We start from the raw sequence: 24,465 nt of genomic DNA on the forward strand, positions 1-24,465 counted from the left end.
TATATATATATATATATATATATATATTATTTTGAATTTATTTTAAATTATAATGAAAGATTTTTCCACGCGATATATATAAAAGAAAATAATATATATATATATATATATATATATATATATATATATATATATGTATAATAATATTCTTTATATTAGTGAAATTATTTTCAAATAAATTTTTCAATCTCTTAGAGATGCAATTAAATTATTTATTAAAGAAAATAATTAATAAAATAAAAGTAACATTATTATATACGTCTAATGGTATATATATAACCTGTTTTATATCATAAGTTGTTCATATTAAGTATTAGAATTAATATATTTCTTTTTAGAAATTCTAATCATTTATTATTAAAACGAATTCGTTTTATTACTCAATCGATATCTTACGTAGTATCAATATATTTTTATTTATTATATTTTTCTTATTATTTTTTCGAGTTGTAATATGTAATTAATTAATTTTATTCGATATCAAGAAGTAACATTAACAGTTTTTTACGCAAATATTATTATATATATCCTATATCTTTGGTTTTCTTTTTCTTTTAATTAATTATATAAAATAATAGCTGAATGAAATCTTATAATACAATCATTTATATGTTATTAATCATTTATTGTTAGAATAAAACATGAAATAATAAAAATTATTTAGAAAAAAAAAAAATATATATATATATGTATAGTATATACGTATATATAAAATTGAAAGAATTGAAACCGTTAGGAATGTTATTAATACGTTCGACATGGCTTCGGTAGATAGGAAGGGAAATGCGTGATTAGAAACTAGAAACGATGACCGCTAAGTACAGTGATTTTATTTAACGTCACTGTCTATGCTTCTACGAGCATGCTAATAACGTGAACGATATAACGTGCGAAAAGCGGCAAATAACTGTCTGCATCTTCCGTCGGACTAAAAGAAGAGACGAGAGTTAAACACTGCTCTCAACGGTCCTTTCAACAATCGTTTCTAAGCGCTAGCAGTATCGTTTCTTGAAAGAAAAAGCCTCCGTAAGATTCTTCATCATTACTCTAGATTATAATTGATCTATAATCTTCTAACATATCATATAGTATGGTATTACATCGTACATTAATTTAACGATATAATGTGTGTAATTGATAATAATAATGAAAGAAAAGAAAAAAAAAGAAAAAGGAGAGAAAAGAAAAAAATTCGGAGTTATAGCTTCCATAGAGATTATTATTCTTCTTGTTAGTAATAATTTGAATTTAATAACATACGATTATTAAACTATTTCATTTCGAATTACTTGCTCATCAGAAACATTAGACATTCATATTAATATATATCTATTATTTATTAGATTAGATATTAGATATTATTATTTAAAAATAATGTCATTGGACATTAATATTTGAATATGTTTGATACTTCAATGTATAAATATATTTGATATATATATATATATATATATATATATATATATATATATTTATACATATTTAAATTTATCCTGATATCCTAATATTGAAATATATCCTGATTAATCATGTTTTGATCGATTTAACACTAAAAGGTGAAATTTTATATTTCAAGAAAATAAAAAGAAAAAAAAATTGAAATGAAATGAGAACACTGTAACATATTATTTTTCCTAATCACTGGCACAATGTTATTTGTTATTATTATAAAAATTTATTTTCCTAACTTTCATATCTAATATTTAATTATGACGAAAATTTTTAATCGAATTCCTTTTTCTTATTAATTTCTAAAATTAAAAGAAGATATTTCATCTATGATAAGTCAAAACTGATTTTTGTAATATAATAACCGTTAAGGATTAAATATTAATATTTAATTTAAAATTTTAACGGATCGAATATATATATATATATATATATATATATGTGTGTGTGTATAAATATGATTAAAATATTGAGTAGAAATAAATAAATTCGATAAATTTTCTTTCTAAGTCACTTAGAATTCCAATGGATTCGAACCATCGATTCCCACTCATGGACACCCACTTACACTCGCTATTCCTAACGTGGATAGTGGACATCGAGGTCAGTCAACTGCAACGCAATGCAAGCTATGCGTTTGCGTGCACATAGTAGAATTAACACGTAAGCCTCTTATATATACGCGATTGCATCCGTGACTCTCACCGTTTCGTGCTTATTACGATTCTCGTTCGTTGCTTTGGAAGGTCAAGGAAGTTACTGAAATACTTTCAAATATAGTTTTTCATATCATATCGTTTTAAAGTAATAAATTAGGATAGATATTGCCTTTCTTGTCCGTTTCGCATGGAGAATAAATACCGGTCTTTTTTGACCTTGACACTTATCGCAAACAGATAAGAAATGTTGTCAAGTCTTTTTCATTACGATATGTGTATGTGTGTCTGTGTGTCTGCGTGTGTGTACATATATACTTGTAATATGTATCGTAATATGCGAGATAACGCGTTGTATGAGCATTTATTTTTCTTTATTTTTTCTTTTTTTTTTTTGTAATATTGTACAATATCTTTTGAAAAAAAAAAAATATCTGACGTGTTTACTTGTATTATTCTCGAAGAAATTGTATATTAGATGATTATTTATTTTTAACTTGTAAATATTTTATAATTTATATATATATATATAAATATATCATAAATAAATATATATAAATATAATAATATGTTCAATATAATAATAATAATCAATTATAATATATTATATATATTATAATATATTATATACATATATATTTATTTATTTATAGATATAAATTATGTGTATTTTAATAATATCGTCATTCGATAGAGGTGCTCATTGAACGAGACGTTTCTTATTATCGTGAAAAATATAGTAACTGTGATCAACAATTGGGTCAAGGCCAAATTATTTGGATGATGTTTATTTTATGAATGCGAACAATATCTCAGAATATTTCTCTTTACGATTACGCGATCCTCTTCTAATTTAAAATTAAAAATTTTAACGTTTGACAAATTTTTTACTATAATGCGACTAGCTAAAAGAAATATTTCTAGGACAACGTAAAGACATCCGTAGATTTCGTGTGTTCATTTTTAGCTGAGAATCAAGCCGTCATGTACGATGAAACGTTGCTATCTATTTAAGTGAGTACGTACCGCGAGAATTTCTCACGACATTCAGCATCGTAATTTCTCTCTCTCTTTCTGTCCCTATTGTTTGGCTTCGACTCAGCAAATTCCGTTCAAAAAAAAAAAAAAAAAAAAAAAAAAGAAGAAAACGAAAAAAGAAAAAGAAAAATGAAATATTCTCGCAACATTTTGTTCGGTAAAATAAAAAAAAAAAAAAAAACAGCATGACTCAGATAAGTATTCCGGCATTTTCGTAATGTAACAAAAAATTCAACAACATCAAATTAAATATTTTGAATTTGTCCAAATTCAATAACATTTTCTAAATCTAATAAAATACTCGAACATTTTTTAATGATAAATAAAAAGAAAATAATTTTATAGCTATATAAAATATGTTTAGCATGTAAAAGAGAAAATAAATCTTTTTCAAATAACTTTTTATTAAATATAATGTAAAATTGATCAATCCTAAAGTTATGGTTATCTAAAGATATTTAAGATCGTAATGAATTGCGATATGAGATCTTTGTAGATTTTAGTATAACTCATTTCACAAAGTTTCACGGATACACATGATACACAAGCACAAATTCATAAAATATATACATTGTAATATATATAAAAAAAAAAAAAAAAAAAAAGAAGAAGATTTCATTCATCATTATATTTTTTTTATCTCTGTTACAACAAAAAGATCAATCTATTTGTTAACTTTTTAAATATTTAACTTTATACAATACAATAATTTCTTTATATTTGTTATTAAAAAGCTGAAAGTATTTTTTTTCTTTTTTCTGTTAGTAGAAAAAGATTATTCAATATATGAAAAAAAAAAAAAAAAAAAAAGAAAAGAAAATGAGAACCTGAATATTTCTTTAAATCCAACGTATAAGAAAGTTCAAGTTTTCGATCGATACTTTCGAAAAATAAACGAGCCGAGAAGATTGATTTTCTTCAAAAGGAACACTACGATCGACCACTTCCTCTCCGCGTCTTGTATTCATCTGCCAGAACGGGATGACTTTTCACTGACGAAAACGACTTTCTCCATGTCGAAGCAAGTGCCGAAGCACGTAAAGACATTCCTGTACACTCGTAATACGCGACACACAATATAAATATATAAGTATATGTGAATATACATACATACATATATACATACATACATACATACATACATACATACATACATGCATGCATGCATACATACATATATACATATATATATATATATGTATGTATATACTTATGTATACGTTGCGCGTTATCTAAACAAATATAATAAACAGCTTTTATTCACATAATATATTATATATATATATATATATATATATATATATATGTATGTATGTATATTCATAAAATCTATAGTGTAGAATTTTTAAATAACTTGTGTTATGCGCGAACGCGATCGAGAGTGATCGGATCCGCCATTGTTGCGGTTGGAATGAAAAATCATCTCTCGACCTTGGCAGATGTTGTACAGAGATTGAAACTGGTAACAACAATGAGACGTGCCAATTCTATGCTTATGATTTTGCGAAACAACAATGACTTATCTGAAATAGAAATGAATCGTGATTCGTGGATTTGTATTACAATGTATGTTAATAAATATATTTATCGTGATTATCTGAGCGAATCGAAGAAATCGTTTGCGATAAAAAAGTAATCGAATGCAAAGTAAGTAGGTACGTGAATATCCATTACGTGCCGATACGTAAGTAGCTATGTATATATATAAGTATGTATTTATATGAATAATTGATCAGTTTCTTTGAAACGCTCTTTAATCTTTATTCTTTTAAGAAGATAAAAAGATACTTTCTATTTATACATTCATTATTATCGTTATAGTTCTTTTTACGATAAATAAGATATTTTCACTTTCAGATACGCTTTTCGAATCAACTGAGGAAAAATGAGAACGTTCGATGTCATTTAATAGATATATACTATTTTATTTATTAGGTCAATATTTCTTTTCTTTTTCTCGTTTTCCTTTTTTTTTTTTCTTTTTTTTTTTTATCAATCAATGTACAAGTACTTTGTAAAATAAACTATCCTTATATATAAATATTCTGATTGATACAAATAAAATATATTGTCACGTTTAGCTCACTTACGTGACGATATTTTATTATGAATATTCAATATTTATAGAAAATATTGATCAAATTTAAAAATACTTATGGCAATAAATAACAGCCGTACATACATATGTATATATATATATATATTTAAATACGTATGTGTTTGTATCTTTCGAGAATAGGAAAAATAAAAACTCGATTTCAATAAAACACTTCGATCATCGTCACATCATCATCGTCGGATTTATCTCTTTGATCGTTCGAGTACTCTGATCACGTTATCCTTGCGCATGTATGTACATCGTACATTGACGTCACTAAAGCTCATCTCTTCTTTTTCTTTTTCTTCTTCTTCTTCTCCTTCCTGCGAAGGTATTCGGCCATTTCAATCGCATAGCTTTGAAATTTTTAGCGAGCGAACGGTAACGCATAAACGATCGTACAATAAAAGCATAGATTCGTATAAATTCAGATAATATGTTTAAGAATTTCTATCGTCATTCATAATCCCGCTAATAAAAGTAATTTTCTATTTATACTTTAATGAGTAAACAAAATCGTTACTTCATCGATCATTTTACAAACTTGTTATTCCTTATCAATAAACTTAAGACGTGATCAAATAAAAAGAAAAAGAAAAAGAAAGAAAGAAAGAAAGAAAGAAAGAAAGAAAGAAAGAAAGAAAGAAAGAAAGAAAATAACAATAACAATAATAATAATAATAATAATTGTAATAATAATCATACTTTTCGTACGTACCTGGAGAGGAAGGAAGAACACGTCGAGCGAATCTCCTCTTGAACGGTGGTCACAGCAGCACGAATACACTCATACACAGTAAAGAGAGAGAGAGAAAGAGAGAGAGAGAGAGAGAGAGAGAGAGAGAGAGAGAGAGAAAGAAAGAAGTATATATATATATGGAGACACACGCAAGTACAGAAAGAGAGTAAACTTCTGGGTTGCGTCTGGGTTGCGGGAGCGTGAGCGAAACGATCGTATGGGCGGAGCCGGTGCAGCCTCCCGAGGATATTTCCCCAGGAATTTGCATACAATCCTTTTGGAGCGATAGCGATACACTCTCGACGACTGATCCCCAACTTTGTATGGAAAGTCTACTTTACTTCCTCTCTTTATTCTTCCCCTTCTAACGTTCTCTATCTCTTTCTATATTTCCTTGTTAAAATGTCCTTTGTTTCGATACAACACAACGTTTACTTTTTTTCCTCCCCCCCCTCCTCTCCCCCTCCCCGCCACCGATTTGTTTTTATTCACTTACACCTAAAATATATTTATTTATTATTTTCTTGTTTTTCTATATTTTGTTCTTTCTTTCTGTTGAAGATTGCGTGGAAAAAGATAATAGATGAGAGACTGAGAGAATAAGAAAGATAGATAAATAGATAGATAGATAGAGAGAGAGAGAGAGAGAGAGAGGGAGAAAGAAAGAGAGAGAAAGAAAGAAAAAGTGTAACGAAATACTTCGTGGAGATCGACGACGATGACGACGATGATGATGATAATGGTGTAGAATCGATGATGCTTTTTATTTTATATTTTCTCTTTTTTTATCTATCTATCTATCTATCTATTTATTTATCTATCTATTGAGCAGCACCGTACAAAGAGCCACCACCGCACGCTCGAGAACCCAAGCGAGCACTGCTCGCGCCAACAGGTGAGCTTCGGCCTCAGCCACCGCCGACGATTTAGTCCAGTGACGTATCAACCGGTGTGGCGTCCTTAACAAGGGCAACAGGTGTTTATACAAAGCATCCCTACTACTCTCTCTCTCTTTCTTTCTTTCTTTCTTTCTTTTTTTATTTTTCTCTCTCTTTTTCTCTTTCTCTCTTTCTCTTTCTCTCTCAAACACACTTTATCTTCGTCACTTTCTCTCTGTCTCTAGTTTCTTTCGTCGTAGTAAATTCATGTTATTTAACAATCTTTACGATTGTTAGTTTCTTAATTAATTAATTAATCCGTCGGGAGTTAACATAGGCTTGAAATTATTTCCCCGTATGTTAGATTATTATTATTTCTTCCTGATATTTTTTCTTTCCTTTCCTCCTGTTGTTTTGATTGCAATAAAAAAAGAAAGAAAGAAAAAAAAAGAGAGAAAAAAAAGCAAAAAAAAAAAAAAAAAGAAAAAGAGAAAAGAACAAAAAAAAAAAAAAAGAAACAAAAATTCCTTTTCTCTGTCCATTGTATTGTATTTTAATTTTAATTTTTTTTTTTTACTATTACTCTCTTCCCATCGTAATTCTTCTACGTTTATAATTGGACGCAATAATTGTTTGTATTTGTCTCTTTCCTTCCTTTCCTTCTTATTTCTTTTTCTTTTTTTTTGTTTTTTCTTTCTGTTTCTTTACTTTTTTTTCGTGTAATAATAATACGGTAATGGAGAAGCCACGACAGTTGTTAAATTTCTGCAAGCTGTTATGAAATTTACACGCGGTTTGAGTCATCAGTCCGATGAGAAATGCATGACGTCGTTGATTAATATCGTAGATCCGTGCGTGGTTTTATAAGAGCGAATTTCGTCTTTGAAAACGAACGAATCATTGAAATAAATTCGAATGTTGCCTTTCTCGACGATCTTTGTATTCGTTTGCAATCGATTTTTCGACAGTTTTGCAATACTTTCTCCTATAACCGATGGTAAATCGACATTTTGCTCTTTTGAAATTGTTTCTTTCTTTTTACATGTATTAAAAAAAGAAAAAAAAAAACAAAACAAAACAAGAAAAAGGAAAAAAAAATAGAAAAAAAAAATCAATCCACTTGAAAGATAGTTCTTGTTGCAATATGTTTTACTTTTATTTTTTTTTCTATGATAATAAATACTACACATGTCTCATCTTGAGATCATTCTTGGTATCTATCATTTTAAGACATATATATATATATATACTCATACTATCTATTTCAATGTCAAATTTTATATATAAATAGATAATCACGCGGCTTTTACAAACAATTTTTATTAATTATAAATAATGTCGTAATATTACGAAAAATTTGAATTATGTATAATTATGAGAGTTAAGTCGACAAGTATGATTACATATTTATCGTAAAGTATTAAAAAAATTATATAATCTTGTTTTTTATTTCGTCGTCTTTTTTATCGATAGAGAACAATGTGTTATTTGTTAAAGTTAATGCGTGTTTTTTTCAGATGGCGCTATCTATAACATTCATCGATTCTATATTTTGTTTTGAACAATTTTGATAACACGCATTTAATTTTGTATAAGAGCAAAGAAATATATTCAACATATGAAAAAATTTGACGAGTTTTGATAAGTAAATGCAATTTGAATCGATAATAAACAATATGTACAAGAGTTTCGCGTTTACAAAGGCACTCGTTCAATCCTAAAGCTTATACGAGTTAAATATATATATAACAACACTTATATCACTTAATATATTCGTTATTATAATGATTTTTGCAAATTTATGACAACTTTTTAATAGTTTTATTGTACACTCTTAACATGAGCTGCGGTGTCCGAGTGGTTAAGGAGTTGGACTCGAAATCCAATGGGCTTTGCCCGCACAGGTTCGAATCCTGTCCGCAGCGTATAATTTTTTTTTTCTTTTCAAAATTTTCTTTGCAATATGTTTGTATTGCGATATACAAAAAATGTGAGCATATATTTTTAACCTTTTGCACTCGAGGGCTCCGGAGCGGAGCCATATAAAATTTCTCTTCAAATTCAAGGGCTCCGCTACGGAGACAATGCAAATAATTTTCAGTTTTTAACATAAGGACAAAAACGAATCGTAAAAACTATTTATAGGATATTTCGCTTTTGGTAACAAATGATGGTCGCGGCTCGTGGATAATTATATATCATAACATTTGTATTCATAAACAATTAAAAAAATAATAACATACAACGATGACTTTTCTTTTAATGCGTATATCATTAATTTACACGCAAATATGATCTTTTCATTAAAATTGCTTCGAGTTACTGGTAATATGAATGAAAAAGAACTTCGAGTGCAAAGGGCTAATACACGCTTCGCGCAACATATAGAAATCATTATTTTATTTTCTGATAAAGATAATAAACATGAAAATAATTTTCATAACTGCTATAGATTTAATTGACGAGTACAAAAACAAAATGATTGATGTTCAAAGTAAATAAATTATCACACAATGGAAACGAAAAATGTCTTGTTGCTTAGGAAAATCGTATAATATTATCAAAAAAAAATCTTTAAGGGAATTAATTAATTTATTTAATCCAAAAGTATTATTTCATTTAATTTGATTGTTTATGATTTTCTCTTGATGTTCATCTTGATTGTTATATGAAATATTTTAAAATGCATGAATTAAATCGTCTTTTTATCTGTTCTAGCGTTATGAATGTTTGAGGAAACACATGCAAACATACACACACACATACACACAAAAACAATATTAAATGTTACTTTTAATAATGTAAGTAAGGTATTTATTAACATAAATACAAAGGATAATAAACGAAATTTATAACTTCAATTAACGCAAAAAGATTACATTTTGTTATTTCGAATATCTAATTAAGACTAATTCTTATTGCTCGCATTCTCTTACTCTCTTCTTTTATTCTGTCTTTTTTTTTTTTTTTTCATTTTTTATGATGATGTCTACGTACGTCTTACATATATAACAAGAAAATCGATAAAAGTAATTAAATCGTGGTTACATTATATGCTTGTACTATGGTTTTTCGGTAATAGAAGATTTAATACACTGGTAAAATAGAACTCATTAACTCGTTGGATCATGATAACGTCGAACAAATAATTTTCGAGGAATAAGAGATAATATTGAAAGAATATTATATATTGATGAACTCGTGAAGTGTACGTAACAGATTGAGAAAAATAACTCGCTTGTACGCAATTGAAAAACGCATTATGTTAAACAATTAACATTTTCAATTTTTTAAATGATTTTAATATTATCGTTTATCAGCATAGAAACATTTCAAAAAAATTTTCTATCACGTTAACAGTTTAGTACAGGACTTTTTAAACTTTTATATGCCTTGACTTATTTTTCAAAAGCAACTAACCGAGCGAAATAAGCTGAATCGCTTGAACGTATACTCATCATTGCTAATCCGATTTAATCGAGATCCATTTTTCAATCGGATCATTATTTGTGATGAAAAATGGGTTCTTTACGACAATATGAAAAGGTTTGCTCGGTGGCTTGATAGGGATGAGGCTTGTATTCATACTTGGCCATCACTTCATCCACGGAAAATTTTAATCACAGTTTGGTGGAATGTGACTGGAGTAATACACTACTCATTCCTTCGAATTGAAATGACAATTACAGCCGAAAAGTATTGTCAGTACATTGAAAAAATGCATGAAAAATTGAAAATTATACGCCCATCACTTGTTAATCGGCATGGCCCAATATTTCTCCACGACAATGCTCGGCCACATATATCGTACAAAACAATTGCGAAATTAAATGAATTAAAATATGAAATTTTGCAGTACCCACCTTATTCACCGGATCTTTTGCCAACCGACTTTTATTTATTTAAACATTTAGAACTCTTTTTACGGGCTAAACAGTACGAAAATGAAGACAGTCTGAAAAATATCAGAGTTTATTGATTCTAAAGATCAGAATTTCTTCAAGACAGGCATCTATGCATTAAAATCTCGTTGAAAAAAGTGTATTGAAGTAAATGGAGCATATTTTGATTAAATAAACAGCTTTTGGAAAAAAATATACAGTTTAATATATTCACTTAAGAATCCGACATTTCATTCGCACCAATCTATAACAATTGTATTTTTGAATGTATCAAAATAAAAAATCTTAAATATTTATTCGTTTTATTTCATTTTGCGAACATAATTTATCTCTTAGTCGTCAAGTGATATTTAGATTTTTATCAAAGAAAAAAAAGTAAGAAGATATTGACTTTCTATTATTTCATGGATATAAACTTGTTACGTAGAGATTTAGACAAACGAAAAATAATATCTCCCATCAATAAGTTATTAACGTCGAAGATTTTATTCATTGGTTCTAAGTAAAAGTCTATATATTATCATATTATATTATCATATGTATGCTATCATTTATATAATATAAACGATTATAAATTTTCGATCGAAACGAAGGAAAAGAAAACACAGAAACTTTGATCTAACTTTTGAGAAAATCATGGCATATAGATAATTAATCATTTTCTTATTAGAAATAAATTTGAATATGAAGAATATAAAAAATTAGTTCTAAGGAAATATTTATCGTTCTATTAAATTATCGAGACCTTTTTACTTTTTTGATGTCATATATACAATCTCATTTGTCATAAGTCACTTGATCGAATATAAAAGGAACTATTGAAAATGATGCGTGGTTTTTTAAAAAAGATAGGTTTGTCGTTTAAACGTGTAAATTATTTTAATCTTAATTTTGTAAAATCATATAGGATTTTTATATCATTATACTCTTATTTTATATAATTGCAAAACAGAAAATATTTCCATGAACAAACTATCCGTAAATATTAAGAAAAAATTGATGTGTTCGACGAGAATAATATTTTTTTTTAAAGGTCCGAGGATAATGATAAATGTATACTAATTGTTGAATAATAATGAATAATATTGATACAAATATTTGATCTTCTTTTTTTTTTACGGATTCGATACACAAGAAAATTACTATGATAAATCTACTTATATATAATAGCATCTTCGAATGATAATCAAATCTTTGAGAAAAGAAATTATGAATAAGTTAATATTTTCATATTTGATTTAGGCTGTAGTATATTGATTTATTTCGAATAATGATCTAAGTGATCTAACATCTAAAATGAGAAAATAATATATAGAAAAAAATCTTCGTAGACTTATGATAGTACGGCAATAGCATTATATTTTGTTTTGTGTATATTTGCAAAATACAAAAATGTACAGTTAATGTTTTCAATCCAAAAGATTGATCGAAAGGGATATATTTTGTATCTATAATGAATAACCAATGATATAATAATTTATAGGAAGTTACGTAAGACAAGATAAATATGTTTATACAACAACGAGATGATAAATTAACGATCTTGACTGTAAAAAAATTTTTATACTTGGAAAGATATATCCATGAATCACATCGTTTATAATTTAAGCGTTCCTTCTATTTCGTTATATTATCATGTAATATGTATTTACATTTCGAATGATTTTTCGTTTCATCATTTAAATCAAATAATTAATTATATATTAATTTTTCCCCAAAATCATTTAGTCCCAGCTAATTCGATTTATAATGTGAATATTTTCAGTGTACGAAGAAATCCAGAATATTGGCCAAATCCTGATGTTTTCGATTCCGATAGATTTTAATCGAAAATTGTAGAAGGACGTAATCTTTGCACATACATTTCATTTAGTGCAAAATCAACAAATTAGTATCGTTTTATATTACATGCAATAATAAGAGAAAGATCGATATCATTGATTTTATTTCTTTTTATTGATCCATGAAAATCCGCAATGTTTGACCTTAAACTAATGGCACTTAATATCTTACACAATTTTCAATGAAAATCGAATAGATATTGTGAAAAAAATGTCTATTTTATAGATATGTATAAACTTGACATTAAATGATCTAGATAGAGACAAAATAATATTCATTTTTATTTTGTCGTTATTAAATTCATCCACAGTTTACTGCATATCGAAATCGTTGTGTAATATGCAAACTAACATTAATTCAAGTTCAAACATTTCAGATCTTCGACTTATGACTTATATTTTTTACTTATTTCTGTATGTAATATTCTTCGAAATGATTCATTAATCTTGTTCTAAAGGAGATGTGTGAATAAAAAATATTTTCTTTTCCACATCTGTTACATGTTTTTCGATGAGAATTTATCGGAAAGAAAAACATCGAGATTTGGCCAGTATTATGAATTTCTTCGTATGCCGTAGATATTTATATTATATATAAAATTGAATGGGACTAAATAATTTTTAAAATATTGATATATGATTAAATATTTGTTTTAAATGATCAAACGAAAATTCATTCGATATGTTAATACATATCATATGATCAGCTGGAAATATTGAAAAATTTGATGAAATTTAAGAGAAATGTTTAGATATAAACAAAATGATTCTTTGATAGATATTTGGAGGTATGAAAATATTTTTAGAACCGAGATCATCGAATTATTATCTTTTAGTCGCATAACTATGTTCACTTCGTTTCTTATATTTTTCTATATATTAATAGATCGTTAATTATTCATTATAGTTATGAAATGTATCTTTTGATCAATCGTTTTGGATTAAAAATGTCATCTGAACTTCTTTGAATTTTGTTAGGAAATTTAAAACAAAGTACAATACGATTTCCCGTAATGTCGTTACTCTATGAAAATTTTTTTTTTTAACAAAATTATTTTCTCTTTTTTTTTTCTTAGATATTATTCGAAACAAATTAATATATTACAACTTACAATTATGATTGTATTTCGATTTCTTCTCGAATTTATTTCTCGTTGATTTGATTATCATTAAGAGATGCAATTATAAGTAGATCCAGCATAGAAAGTTTTTTCTTGAATATCCAACCTGTGATGGAAATATTTGATTTCAATTACTACCGAGATTATGATTCATTATTAATAAACAATCAAAATACACTTATTATTCCCCCTTTGGAAATGGTGGATTATATATTATACAAATTTTATTCAAAACTAATGAATGAAAGTATCCGACGTTAAAATGATATGAGCTATTATTACGCACTCGTCTAAATCATTTCGCAATATGTTCATATCCATGAAATGATAGCAAACGAATATTTTTCTATTTTTTGAAATATCCAAAAGAAACTTTCAAAATAGATTTTTTTTTTTTATTTGCTTGATACTCCTTATGAATAACTATGGTCACATATATGTGACATATTTATCGATAATACGTACATATCTATTTTTTCTTTTTTAATGGATGACATTGACGATTGTCATTGAAAAATAGATAATGAGAGAGAAAGAGAGAGAGAGAGAGAGAGAGAGAGGGAGGATGAAGAAAATAATTTACTTTGTTCCTGTCTTATTATCACTTCTTTCTACATTTATCGTATGAAATGTAGTTAGTAACGAACGAAAAATATATCTTATAGATAGAAAAATATACTTTGTTGATCGCTCTTCATTCGTTTTCCAAACTTTTTCAAAAGTAGATGTTCTAAAATAGAAATAAAATATTTTTTATTAAATAAAAATTCCATGGTATAAGAGAAAAATTGAAACTATTGAATTTTTATACGAATTTTACTTACAATTTTCAATTAGAAAACGATGGGTATTTCATTCTATGAGATATAATTTTGAATCTTCGAATTTAATTGAAGTTATTTCGTGATCTCTCGATATTTTGTTGAAAGTGCGCACAATGCAAATAAAAATAGAATAAAATTCAATTGGTCCATGTGGAATATTATTATTTCTGAAAGAAATACGAAATTAATTCAATCAACATTTCTATATATAGAATCGTATGCGATGATAATAAAGAAAAAAGAAAAAGACGTCTATTGTATGTGTGCAAGTATGTATTTACATGAACAAATATAAATAACATTTAATTAGACGTCTATTGTATGTGTGCAAGTATGTATTTACATGAACAAATATAAATAACATTTAATCAATAAAATTATTTTAATGGTGAAAAATGTGTACAACGAAAGTAGATAATAGATGAATAAAATTAAAAAGATCACATTCAAAAGAATTCATCGTATAACAAAAATAAAGAATATATTGTTACAATAAATGTAAAATACATATACCTATGTCTAGAGAACTTTAGCATTAGTATTTAGAAAGGAGACTTTATGAACCAATTAAATTATTTAATACATTTTTATCAATGGATATATATATATATATATATATATATATATGTATACATATATACGTGCACTAAAATGAACGATGTTTTAATATGCATAAATTAAATATTTTTCTTAAATATTATGAACAATAGGGAAAACACTAAAGCAATATTAAATCTCTACTGGTAATAATGTATAATAAAAGAAAAAATGAAAATAAAAGTAATTATATGATATTTACATTGTTCACTCGCGTTGCGATTTTCATGCAATAGATTTATAAAGGTAACTAGTTAAACAGAACTCTTTAAAAAGACTGAGTCAACGTTGAAATGTTCACTGAACAATATTCGAGAAATAATAGATATTTGAAGGAATATTAGTTTTATATATAGCACTCGAAGTGTTTGTAATAATTTTGATGAAGCGAATCATGAATTAATAACAATTTTTATATTGTTTTAAACATTTTTATCATTATACATATAAATTTTATACATATACATATACATTTTGATTATCTTATAAAAAGATATATTTTCATAAATACATTAATCTTTAGATAACATCTTATATAATGAATAAAAATAATGTGCATTAAGATAAATGGTAATGATTTTTTTTTTCTTATTATAAATAGCTTTATCAATACAATATTCAAAGATCATTTGTGCCATTGTTATTGACGGAAAATAGAAATAAAAAATATAAATCGAAGAAACTCCTTAAGTTGAGAAATGTTCATGACAAAAATCTAATTAATCATAATTAACCATAATAAATAATATATTTTGATAAGACAAAAAATATCGTGCATAATTGTTATTGTTACATTTTAATCAATTTGTTTCTAAACTTCGTTATATGATTTTCTAGATTTCATAAAGTTTATTAATCTTTTTTGAAATGAGGAATTTAATTTGTTATTTTATGATTTAATGAAAAATTTTAACTCGATGAAAAGTATAAAAATAAATTCTAAAATTTTAATTATAGTTATAGAAGGATTTAACTTAGTAAATAAATTAATTAAATTTTATAGTGTAAATAAATTTCTCGTTATATTAATTTTAAATAAATAAAAGTTCTATGCATTTAATATTTAACGGATGCTATTTATCGCACCGAATTATGGCATCAGTCAACTTTATAATCTCGTTAACTATGTGTAAGAATCATAACATTTGTAGAGTTCAATTTTTTTATCGGTACTTTTATGATAACTAAATCAAGCAACGCGATTGGTCGAGAATTTATTTTCACTATCATGGTGTTTGTGCGAGCGAATGCGTGTGTGACTTCAGCGATAAGAATTATAATTTATTATTATAATAAATAGTTCGCACGCCAACTGAAGTAGACCAATAAACTAACCTAAACTATATACTAGCGCTCCGATAAAGTAACTAAAAAGCGTTATATTCTAGATAACTGCATAATTTTTCTTACAAATTTGAGAAATTCTCTTTTTTTTTTTTTTACTTTATACAAAATAATGATAGTCAAAGTTATTTTATCTTATCAAATGCATTGTTTATTAACATATGCTTGAAAATATAATTAAATTATATAATTTCAATTTATAATCCAATTATCACGTAATTATCAATCTTTTTTATGTGATTGCATTTAAAAATTTTAAAAAAATTTTACATTACTAATAGAAAAACAGAGTAAATGATGAAAATTTTTACTTCCTTTTTTTTTTTTTTTTTTTTTTTTTTTTTTTTTTTTTTTTTTTTTTTTTTTTTAATCAATAAAAATCTTTGGAGAATACCGTCGGTATTGCAGTGTATTATCGCGTCATGAATTACTTATGAAAGTATACAGATGGCGTAACGTCCTACAGGAAGTGAATTACCTTATCGACATGCGTAATTGTAAAATTAATTATATTTATTTACATTATTTACATACAATTAATGGATATTAATTCTTTCTTTCTTTTTTTTTTTCTTTTTCAATGTTTTTATTTTCTAAATAATTTCTTGGCTCCTATATAACGGAGTTTTTAGATTCGATAGGAAGACGTAAAATGAAAAACTATTAAAGATAATTAACATGTTATATTCTTGTAACATTGATAAACGTTGAAACATATAAGTAAATCGTAAATGTATCATTAAAATATTTATATATATATATATAATATATTTTTAGAATATTCGTAAAAAGTTGAAAAAGTTCGATTGCATAAAAGCTTCCGAAGGTTAAAATATTTCTCTTAACATGTTGAATGTCGCATAGGCAATACCGGGTGGCCCACGTTGGACTTTTTTCATTCAATATTATCATGAAATTCTTTATATCATCGTATGATGCATAATAGACATGTATAATGTTATACCATGGAGGATATCGACGGATAATACTGCGTGGTAATATATTTCAGAATTATAAGAGGGCGTACTTTTATTATCATCAAATTATCGATTGTTATTTCTTATTGCTATATACGTCGACAAACGTACAATTTTCTTTTCATTAATAACAAAGTTTAAAACAAATAAAAAATTATATCGATAAATGATCTAATATCAAAATATAAAATAAATTATATATTCCTACTTTAATAATCAATATGATATTACAAGATGAAGAATATTTTCATGTGATGAAATAATTTTGATACTAGCAAGAAAAGGTCTCTTTTGAAGAAGGACATATTTCAAACGATTAACTTCAATATACGTAATTCTTTCACGTAATCGAAAAGCAAGAAATCGTACTGTAAAGCTATTAATGTTTAATGACAATTTTTCAAATACGAAATATCATTTTTGTTTACCTTGTTTCAATACGAAATATCATTTTATTATACTACTTTACTTATATATTAATGATATAATATAGAAATATTAGATATTATAATTTACAAAAAAATAAATTGATTTAATCTAATGAAAGTATAAACAGATATATATGTATATGTCCTTAGATAGATGTAGGAGGAAATATTTTATAATTTATTAAAAGCTTACAAGAAAATTTACTGCGAAATATTATCATTGAACTTCGAGTCAATTATAAAATTTGCATGTAAAAATTTTGTATTTCTTTTTTTTCTTTTTATACGTGATCTTTTCCAATTATAAAAGTAAATATAGTTTTTTTTTCTTCCTTTTTTTATTTTTTTTTTTTTATTTTTTTTTTTTTTTAAGTGAATATCTATACATTTTTTTTTGTGTATTTCTATAGTAACGAACATTTGCAATTGTAATCTTATGTATTCAAATAATTTGTTTTCCATATTACAATTTTAAAAACTATCAATCACTTTCATTCGTTAAAATGCACGATTATTTGATTCGTAAATATTGTATTTTTACGAAATTTTTCTTTTATAAAAGAAAAGAAAAAGAATTATATATATTCATTTGAAAAAACTATATATTGATCTTCATAGCTCGAAAAGGTCACAAAAAAAAAAAAAGAATAAAAGAACAGAAAAATGTTTACACGAACTTCCTTGCTGTAAAAGCGGTAATTGCTGTAATTGCTGTAATTGCTCTCAAAGCGGTGCAAATTTTTTTTAATAAACTTTCTTTTTCTTAATAAACTCAACCAATTATTTGCGAAATATTGTATAATATGTAAAAAAGAAAAAAAAAAAAGAAAAGAAAAAAGAAAGAAATAATTCATGAAAATAAGAAAATTATTGTATATAAATATAATTTAATAGATTATTATTAAACCAAGAAAATATTTAAAATTGAATATTAAAAAATGTAATACGTTACTTTATATATATGTATATATATTATATGACCGTATTAATTAAATAAATTACATGTTTCCTGTTTATGGGGTATATTAACCCCTTTTTTTCTGTTTACTATTTATTTTTTGTTTTTGTTTTTGGTATTATAAATATTATAATTAAAATATTATATATAATTAAAATATACATACAACGATGAGTGTAATAACTTGGATCATAAGGATAATCCATGCGGTTTGAAATCGCAAAAGTCACGTAAATACTTAGATCAACATGACGTTAAACGTGTTAAATTTGCATAAGAGAAATAATTTTGAAAATATTATTCATTATGACGGCTACTGAAGTTGACTGAAGAACGCTATACGATCATTTAGTTTTGTTCGAAAAAACTATGAGAAATTCGATGCAGTAGCTAAAGCTGATATTAAAGGAATTAGTTAAGTGCTAAGAGTACACGAAACGTTACATATCGCTTTTTAGCGTATATATTTACGTAAGTACATATATATGTATGTGTATATATATATATATATATATATATATGTACATATATATGTACTTGTATTGAAATATGTCGGTAGATTTACAGAGACGAAGAGTCGTTAAAAGCAATGTTAATTACTCATTTCTTTTCCACGGCCTCGCTGTTTAGAAGGAATTGAATATTTATTTTACGCGAATCGACATTTATTTTACCGACAGAAAGAGGAAAGTAAAACGAAAGAAAGAAATATTCTTTCTATTTAACACGAGTAAATGTTATTACAATTGTTACATAATTTTTATAATTTACGTATTAATGAACTTCAAAATGGAAGACAATTTTATTTCATATTTCAATGAAAATTCATACTTCGTTTCTTTTTTTCTTTTCTTTTCCTTTCTTTCTTTTTCTTATCTTTTTTCTTTTACCGTAAAGTATTTTCTTTTACTATAAAGTTATTACTTAAATTTTCTTCCTATTAATTTATTTAATTGCGTCATCCATGTTAGAAAAAAACGAAAAACGAAATATTAAAGAAAATTTAAACGAGAATGTAGTAGTAGGTTTGAATTTTATTTTAATTACCAAAACAGAAATGACAATTGTACATTACAATTGACGGTTGGGACAATTAGTATTAAAGTCGAAATTGCCTACAGCCGTCATTTGTGTAATTTAATTTGAAACATGAAACAACATTCTTGCTCTTGCTGATTCCATAGCTTCCACTTGAGGTCGTATGTTCTCTGAAAATTGAAATGATGGAATCGTTAAAATAATTCGGCGCACGAGTCGAGGAGTATTTCTTGGCACGATTTTCTCGTTGCACGAGTTCTTATTGTATATATGTATCTACACATATATATATATATATATATATATATATATATATATACGTTATCATCTATAATGATAACAAGAGAGAAAATAGCGCCACATGCGTAATAAATTTTTAGGAAGATAAAACGACGATTCTTTTATCTTTTCTTTTTTTTTTGTTTTTCATATATTGAAGAGGTGAAAGGGCATGGAGATGCCTCTCGTTAAAAGACAATGGTGCTTTAACAAAGTTAAATGTATGGACACATGCATTATATATATTTACATGTATAAGTACATAAGTAAGTATATATATATATAATTATGCATGAATTAGATTGTATAAAGAGATTCATAAATTATTACGATCGATTGTAAAACGATACGTAATCGATGATAGAAAAAAAATTTCGTAATAATAAGTACTCACGATTGGGAATTTTTTCGAGATAAATAATTGGACGTTGTAAGTTTGGTTTTGACCCGACACAATCGGGCAGGAAGTCATTGTACAAGCATCCCTATTCATTCCTAGAAACGGAAGATCGGTAAGAGCACTGGCCCAATACACTGCAGTTTCTAATTTATCTCCGTTGAAGTCTGTAAGAAAATTTTTTTACGATTAATTTTCATTTCATTCAAAAAATCATTAAGAAGATAAATCGATAATCGATCATTTAATATTTATTAAAGATGATATATTCAAGGTTAATTTAAACGACAGAATATTTTATGATGCAAAAAATCGTTTAAATTAGATTGAAAAGTTTTTTCTTATTAACTTATTAACAACTTACTAGGCGTATAATCAAAACTTATGCTCGAATTGTATCCCCTCCTAATTCGGCACGGTTTATCTTCAGCAGCTTCTCTGCAAGGATCGACGCGTACCTCGTGTATAGTGCAGTTGGAGACTGCATCGGCTGAAAAAAAGGAGAAAATTATTACAACCTTTGAAAAGCTTAAACTAATACCAATTGCTTCAGTTTGACGAAACGTATAATATTTTTGTAGTTCTATAAATAAAACACTATAAAGTGAATTTATTTCATTTTTTAAATCACCGATTTAAATCTCATCGAACGGTATCTAATATTTTCAATTTATTTCATTCTTGAAAATAAATTGATAATGAATTTATAAAATCAGACGATTATAGGATCAGAAAATCTTTTAATCCATTACATTTGTAGAAATTAATAGACAAATATGATTGATAATATATTTATGAAATTAAACGTTAAATTTTATTATATAAATTCTATTTTGTTTTTATAATAAATTTATAATAACGAATAAAATTTGATTATAGATTTACAGATTCGTTCGTTGAAATGAATTTGTTAAATAATTTGTTAATAGAATTAAACGTTCGATTTTATTACAATTACGTAATTCTCGAGTTACTTTTTCGGTAATAGGAAATTACAATAGTATAAAATTATAATTCGCGTTATCAACTTCGTTTTTCGAAATTACTGAATAGTTATCTCGGTGTGACGTAGTTTCGTCAAAAAACTAAATTAAATTAGACGATACCAGTATATGGGTCAATGTACGTTAACCTTTATGATATTTGATAAAAGAAAATAAGAAGAAATCAACGGGCAAATATTTTTAATTGATTATACGTTGTTTGATATCAGTGCTGTCTGATACAGATGTACTTAAAATAGATAAACATTGTTTTTCCTTGTAAGTAAATAATTTTTAATCAAAATAAGCTATAATTCTTCAGTGCATTCTGAGTACTATCAAATGTACTGCCGAAGGTCGTTCGATTTGTTGATCTTTCGACTGTTCCGAGTAACATCGTTCTTATATTTTATTCAATTAATTCTTATTAGCAATTAAATATTTCTTCGTCATTCAGCAGTTAACGATTCTATTTTTTTTTTTCTATTTCTATAAACATTTTAACGATAAGAAACGACAAAATTATATATTAAGTTAAAATTGATATTTCCTTCTGTATACATATTCATTTAAAAAAAAAAAGAAAAGATGTTTCTTCGGAATGAATTAATATATTTTGATTATATTTTGAACAATTAACGTGCTATAAAGTCCCTTGATAGCATGATTCACGTCGTGTGTCTACGGAGTAAAACTCATTAATGATCGAACCACGTATAGTCAATTTATTTCTCACTTTTATCGTTTTTTGATTAATTAATCTTTAAATAGTACTAAAGAAACAATTAATCGTGAGAAGGGAAAGAAAAATTAATCGTATAAAATTAAATCGTTAATCATAAATTCAATAAAATATCGACTAAAGTTACATCTCAGATAATAAATTTCTTAGAATGGAATTAACCCTGTGACTTACAAAAATTATTAGAAAAAAAAAAAAAAAAAAAAAAAAAAAAAAAAGAAAGAAAAACTATAAACGATAAAAGGAATCGATCGAAAAAGATAAACCTTCGACTATTATTTTCTTTTTCTCTTTCTATTTCTTTTTCTTTATTTTTCTTTTTCCCCTTTATCAAATTAAATCGAATAGTACTTGACGAAACACACTCACGGGATGGTTTGGGACACTCGCGAAAATGTACGACTTCCGCGTAGCTCTTGAAAGATGACAAAGCCAGGAGCAGAGCAACAAAGACGAATTCACTGTTTCCGTTCATTCTCGGTCTACGGTACAGAGACGAGTGAAAGAAAAGCATCGTCGAGGGTCGCTACAAAAGGCGGATAACGATCGAGATAAAGAGAGAGAGAGAGAGAGAGAGAGAGAGAAAGAGAGCGAGAGAGAGAGAGAGAGTGAGAAAGAGAGAGAAGGGAGACGAGGCCATAGGTCAATTGAGATAGTATCTTAGCTCGTAAAGAAGCTATATCGGACTTACTATTCGCTTCTTCGTTCTCATCTTTATGACAAAGCTAAAAGTAGAACTCGTATAGGTAGTTACCAAACCGTTTTACGTTTCCTCTCAACGTCAAACTTTATCGACGTTGATTTTGAATATGTAGGGTATTCGATTACCGGGGATATTCCTCGAAATACGTTGGTTGGTAGATATTTATTCTCACGCGAATCAACGGATAACGCGTGACCCAGAAATGACGATGTCATTTGCTCGACCTCACTCTATTAAATCATCTTTCTCTCTTTTTCTCGCGTATAAGAAAACAGAATGCATGGAAACAATTTCTTTCTATCTCTCTCTCTCTCTCTCTTTTTCTCTCTTTGTCTCTCTCTCTTTCTCTCTTTTGTCATTAATCGATACGATCTAATTTTTGATTACAATGCTCTGTGAGATGAACTCGAAAATGTTATCGATATAAATGTGATTATCTCTTTTTTCTTATTTTTCCTTTATTTTATTGTTATTATTATTATTATTATTATTATTTATTTATTTATTTACTTTTTTTTAACGACACATCTCGATTTATAAACGTTTCCTTTGAGGTACTTAAATACATACGTATATCTATATGCACATATATATGTGTATATATATATATATATATATATATACGACTAAAGATATACATATATACTTGGAGCATATCGTCAGACGTTTGGCACGTTGACCCGAAGGCAGTTCACTCTATTTTCTTCGCGGCATGAGATCGGTCTGCTTTGATTCGTTGCGGACATAACAAACCTGTCGCAGTTGACGATGATCGTTAAATAAGAAGCTCTCCAACCCCCTCCGTTCCACCCCTTGACATCGTATCTTCTTATTCGTCTACTTGTCTCTATAATTCGAACCATTGGATCAAAGGAATTTGTCACGCATTATTATACCAAACTGATTTATCGCTGTCCAGATTCGTTCAAAGGATCACCGACTACATCTAAATATCATCTAACATACTGAAATAACATTTAGGTTCTTTTACATCGAATCCTTCGAAACAATAGCGGAGATACGCCAATGAGAGTGTTTAGCATTGTAATCAACGCTCTAATCTTCTAATCGTCTCGGCAGTTCTTACTCGTCAATTTGGATGGGTAATAATTATACCGGTCTATTTAATTGAGCCGATTAAGTATTTGTCTCAATTTCTTTCTCTCTCTCTCTCTCTCTCTCTCTCTCTCTCTCTCTCTCTCTCTCTCTCTTTGTCTCTCTTTGTCGCTCGTATCCACTCAACAGATACACACATACACGCAACAAGCAAACAAACAATCAAACGAAACAACAAACTCATTCACTTCCTTTGGTACCCAATAACAGAATACAAAGTTTATCGGAGTTTATACTCGTAAATAATTCCGGGAGTTCGTTAGTAGACGATACAATCTGACAAAGAAAAAAAAAAAGAGAGAGAGAGAGAGAGAGAGAGAAAAAGAGAGAGATTGAATGAAAAAGAAAAATGTACGA

At 26.8% G+C, this 24,465-nt stretch overlaps 2 protein-coding genes, 2 long non-coding RNA genes and 1 other non-coding gene across 6 annotated transcripts in view; 2 read left to right on the forward strand and 3 right to left on the reverse strand.

Annotated features, from left to right (window-relative positions):
- LOC124951996 (echinoderm microtubule-associated protein-like 2) overlaps positions 1–6,171 on the reverse strand; it is a 29,005-nt gene extending 22,834 nt beyond the window's left edge. The window contains exon 1 of one of the 2 annotated variants that reach the window (XM_047501204.1): positions 5,960–6,171. The gene's annotated coding sequence lies outside the window, so the exon portion shown is untranslated. Of the gene's footprint in view, positions 1–3,970; positions 3,990–5,959 lie in introns of those variants that run through there. The other variant, XM_047501206.1, reaches the window with a different exon arrangement.
- On the forward strand, positions 6,163–8,719 carry LOC124951997. Its single transcript, XR_007101792.1, has 4 exons — positions 6,163–6,301; positions 6,542–6,722; positions 6,813–6,956; positions 8,376–8,719. It is a non-coding gene; the product is annotated as an uncharacterized LOC124951997 (long non-coding RNA).
- Trnas-cga lies at positions 8,702–8,783 on the forward strand. Its single transcript has one exon. It is a non-coding gene; the product is annotated as a tRNA-Ser (tRNA).
- Positions 8,784–11,763: 2,980 nt separating this feature from the next.
- On the reverse strand, positions 11,764–15,494 carry LOC124951995. The gene is made up of 3 exons (XR_007101791.1): positions 15,346–15,494; positions 14,547–14,713; positions 11,764–14,452 (listed from the first exon to the last, which is right to left on the reverse strand). It is a non-coding gene; the product is annotated as an uncharacterized LOC124951995 (long non-coding RNA).
- A 4,372-nt stretch (positions 15,495–19,866) lies between these two features.
- On the reverse strand, positions 19,867–22,817 carry LOC124952052 (MD-2-related lipid-recognition protein-like). Its single transcript, XM_047501360.1, has 4 exons — positions 22,659–22,817; positions 20,929–21,054; positions 20,562–20,731; positions 19,867–20,058 (listed from the first exon to the last, which is right to left on the reverse strand). The coding sequence occupies exons 1-4, from the start codon at positions 22,801–22,803 to the stop codon at positions 19,975–19,977; spliced, it is 525 nt and encodes a 174-aa protein (XP_047357316.1). The 5' UTR covers positions 22,804–22,817; the 3' UTR covers positions 19,867–19,974.
- Between the last annotated feature and the right edge of the window lie 1,648 nt (positions 22,818–24,465).

Source organism: Vespa velutina, chromosome 10 (assembly GCF_912470025.1).
Source record: "Vespa velutina chromosome 10, iVesVel2.1, whole genome shotgun sequence".
NCBI lineage: Eukaryota > Metazoa > Arthropoda > Insecta > Hymenoptera > Vespidae > Vespa > Vespa velutina.

Coding starts and splice junctions, on each gene's coding strand:
- LOC124952052 (XM_047501360.1), bottom strand. CDS start 22,803: ATGCTTTTCTTTCACTCGTCTCTGTACCGTAGACCGAGAATGAACGGA. Junction 21,055..22,658: donor CGAGTGTCCCAAACCATCCC/GTGAGTGTGTTT, acceptor CCTTTTTTTCAG/CCGATGCAGTCTCCAACTGC. Junction 20,059..20,561: donor TCTCGAAAAAATTCCCAATC/GTGAGTACTTAT, acceptor TTCAATTTTCAG/AGAACATACGACCTCAAGTG.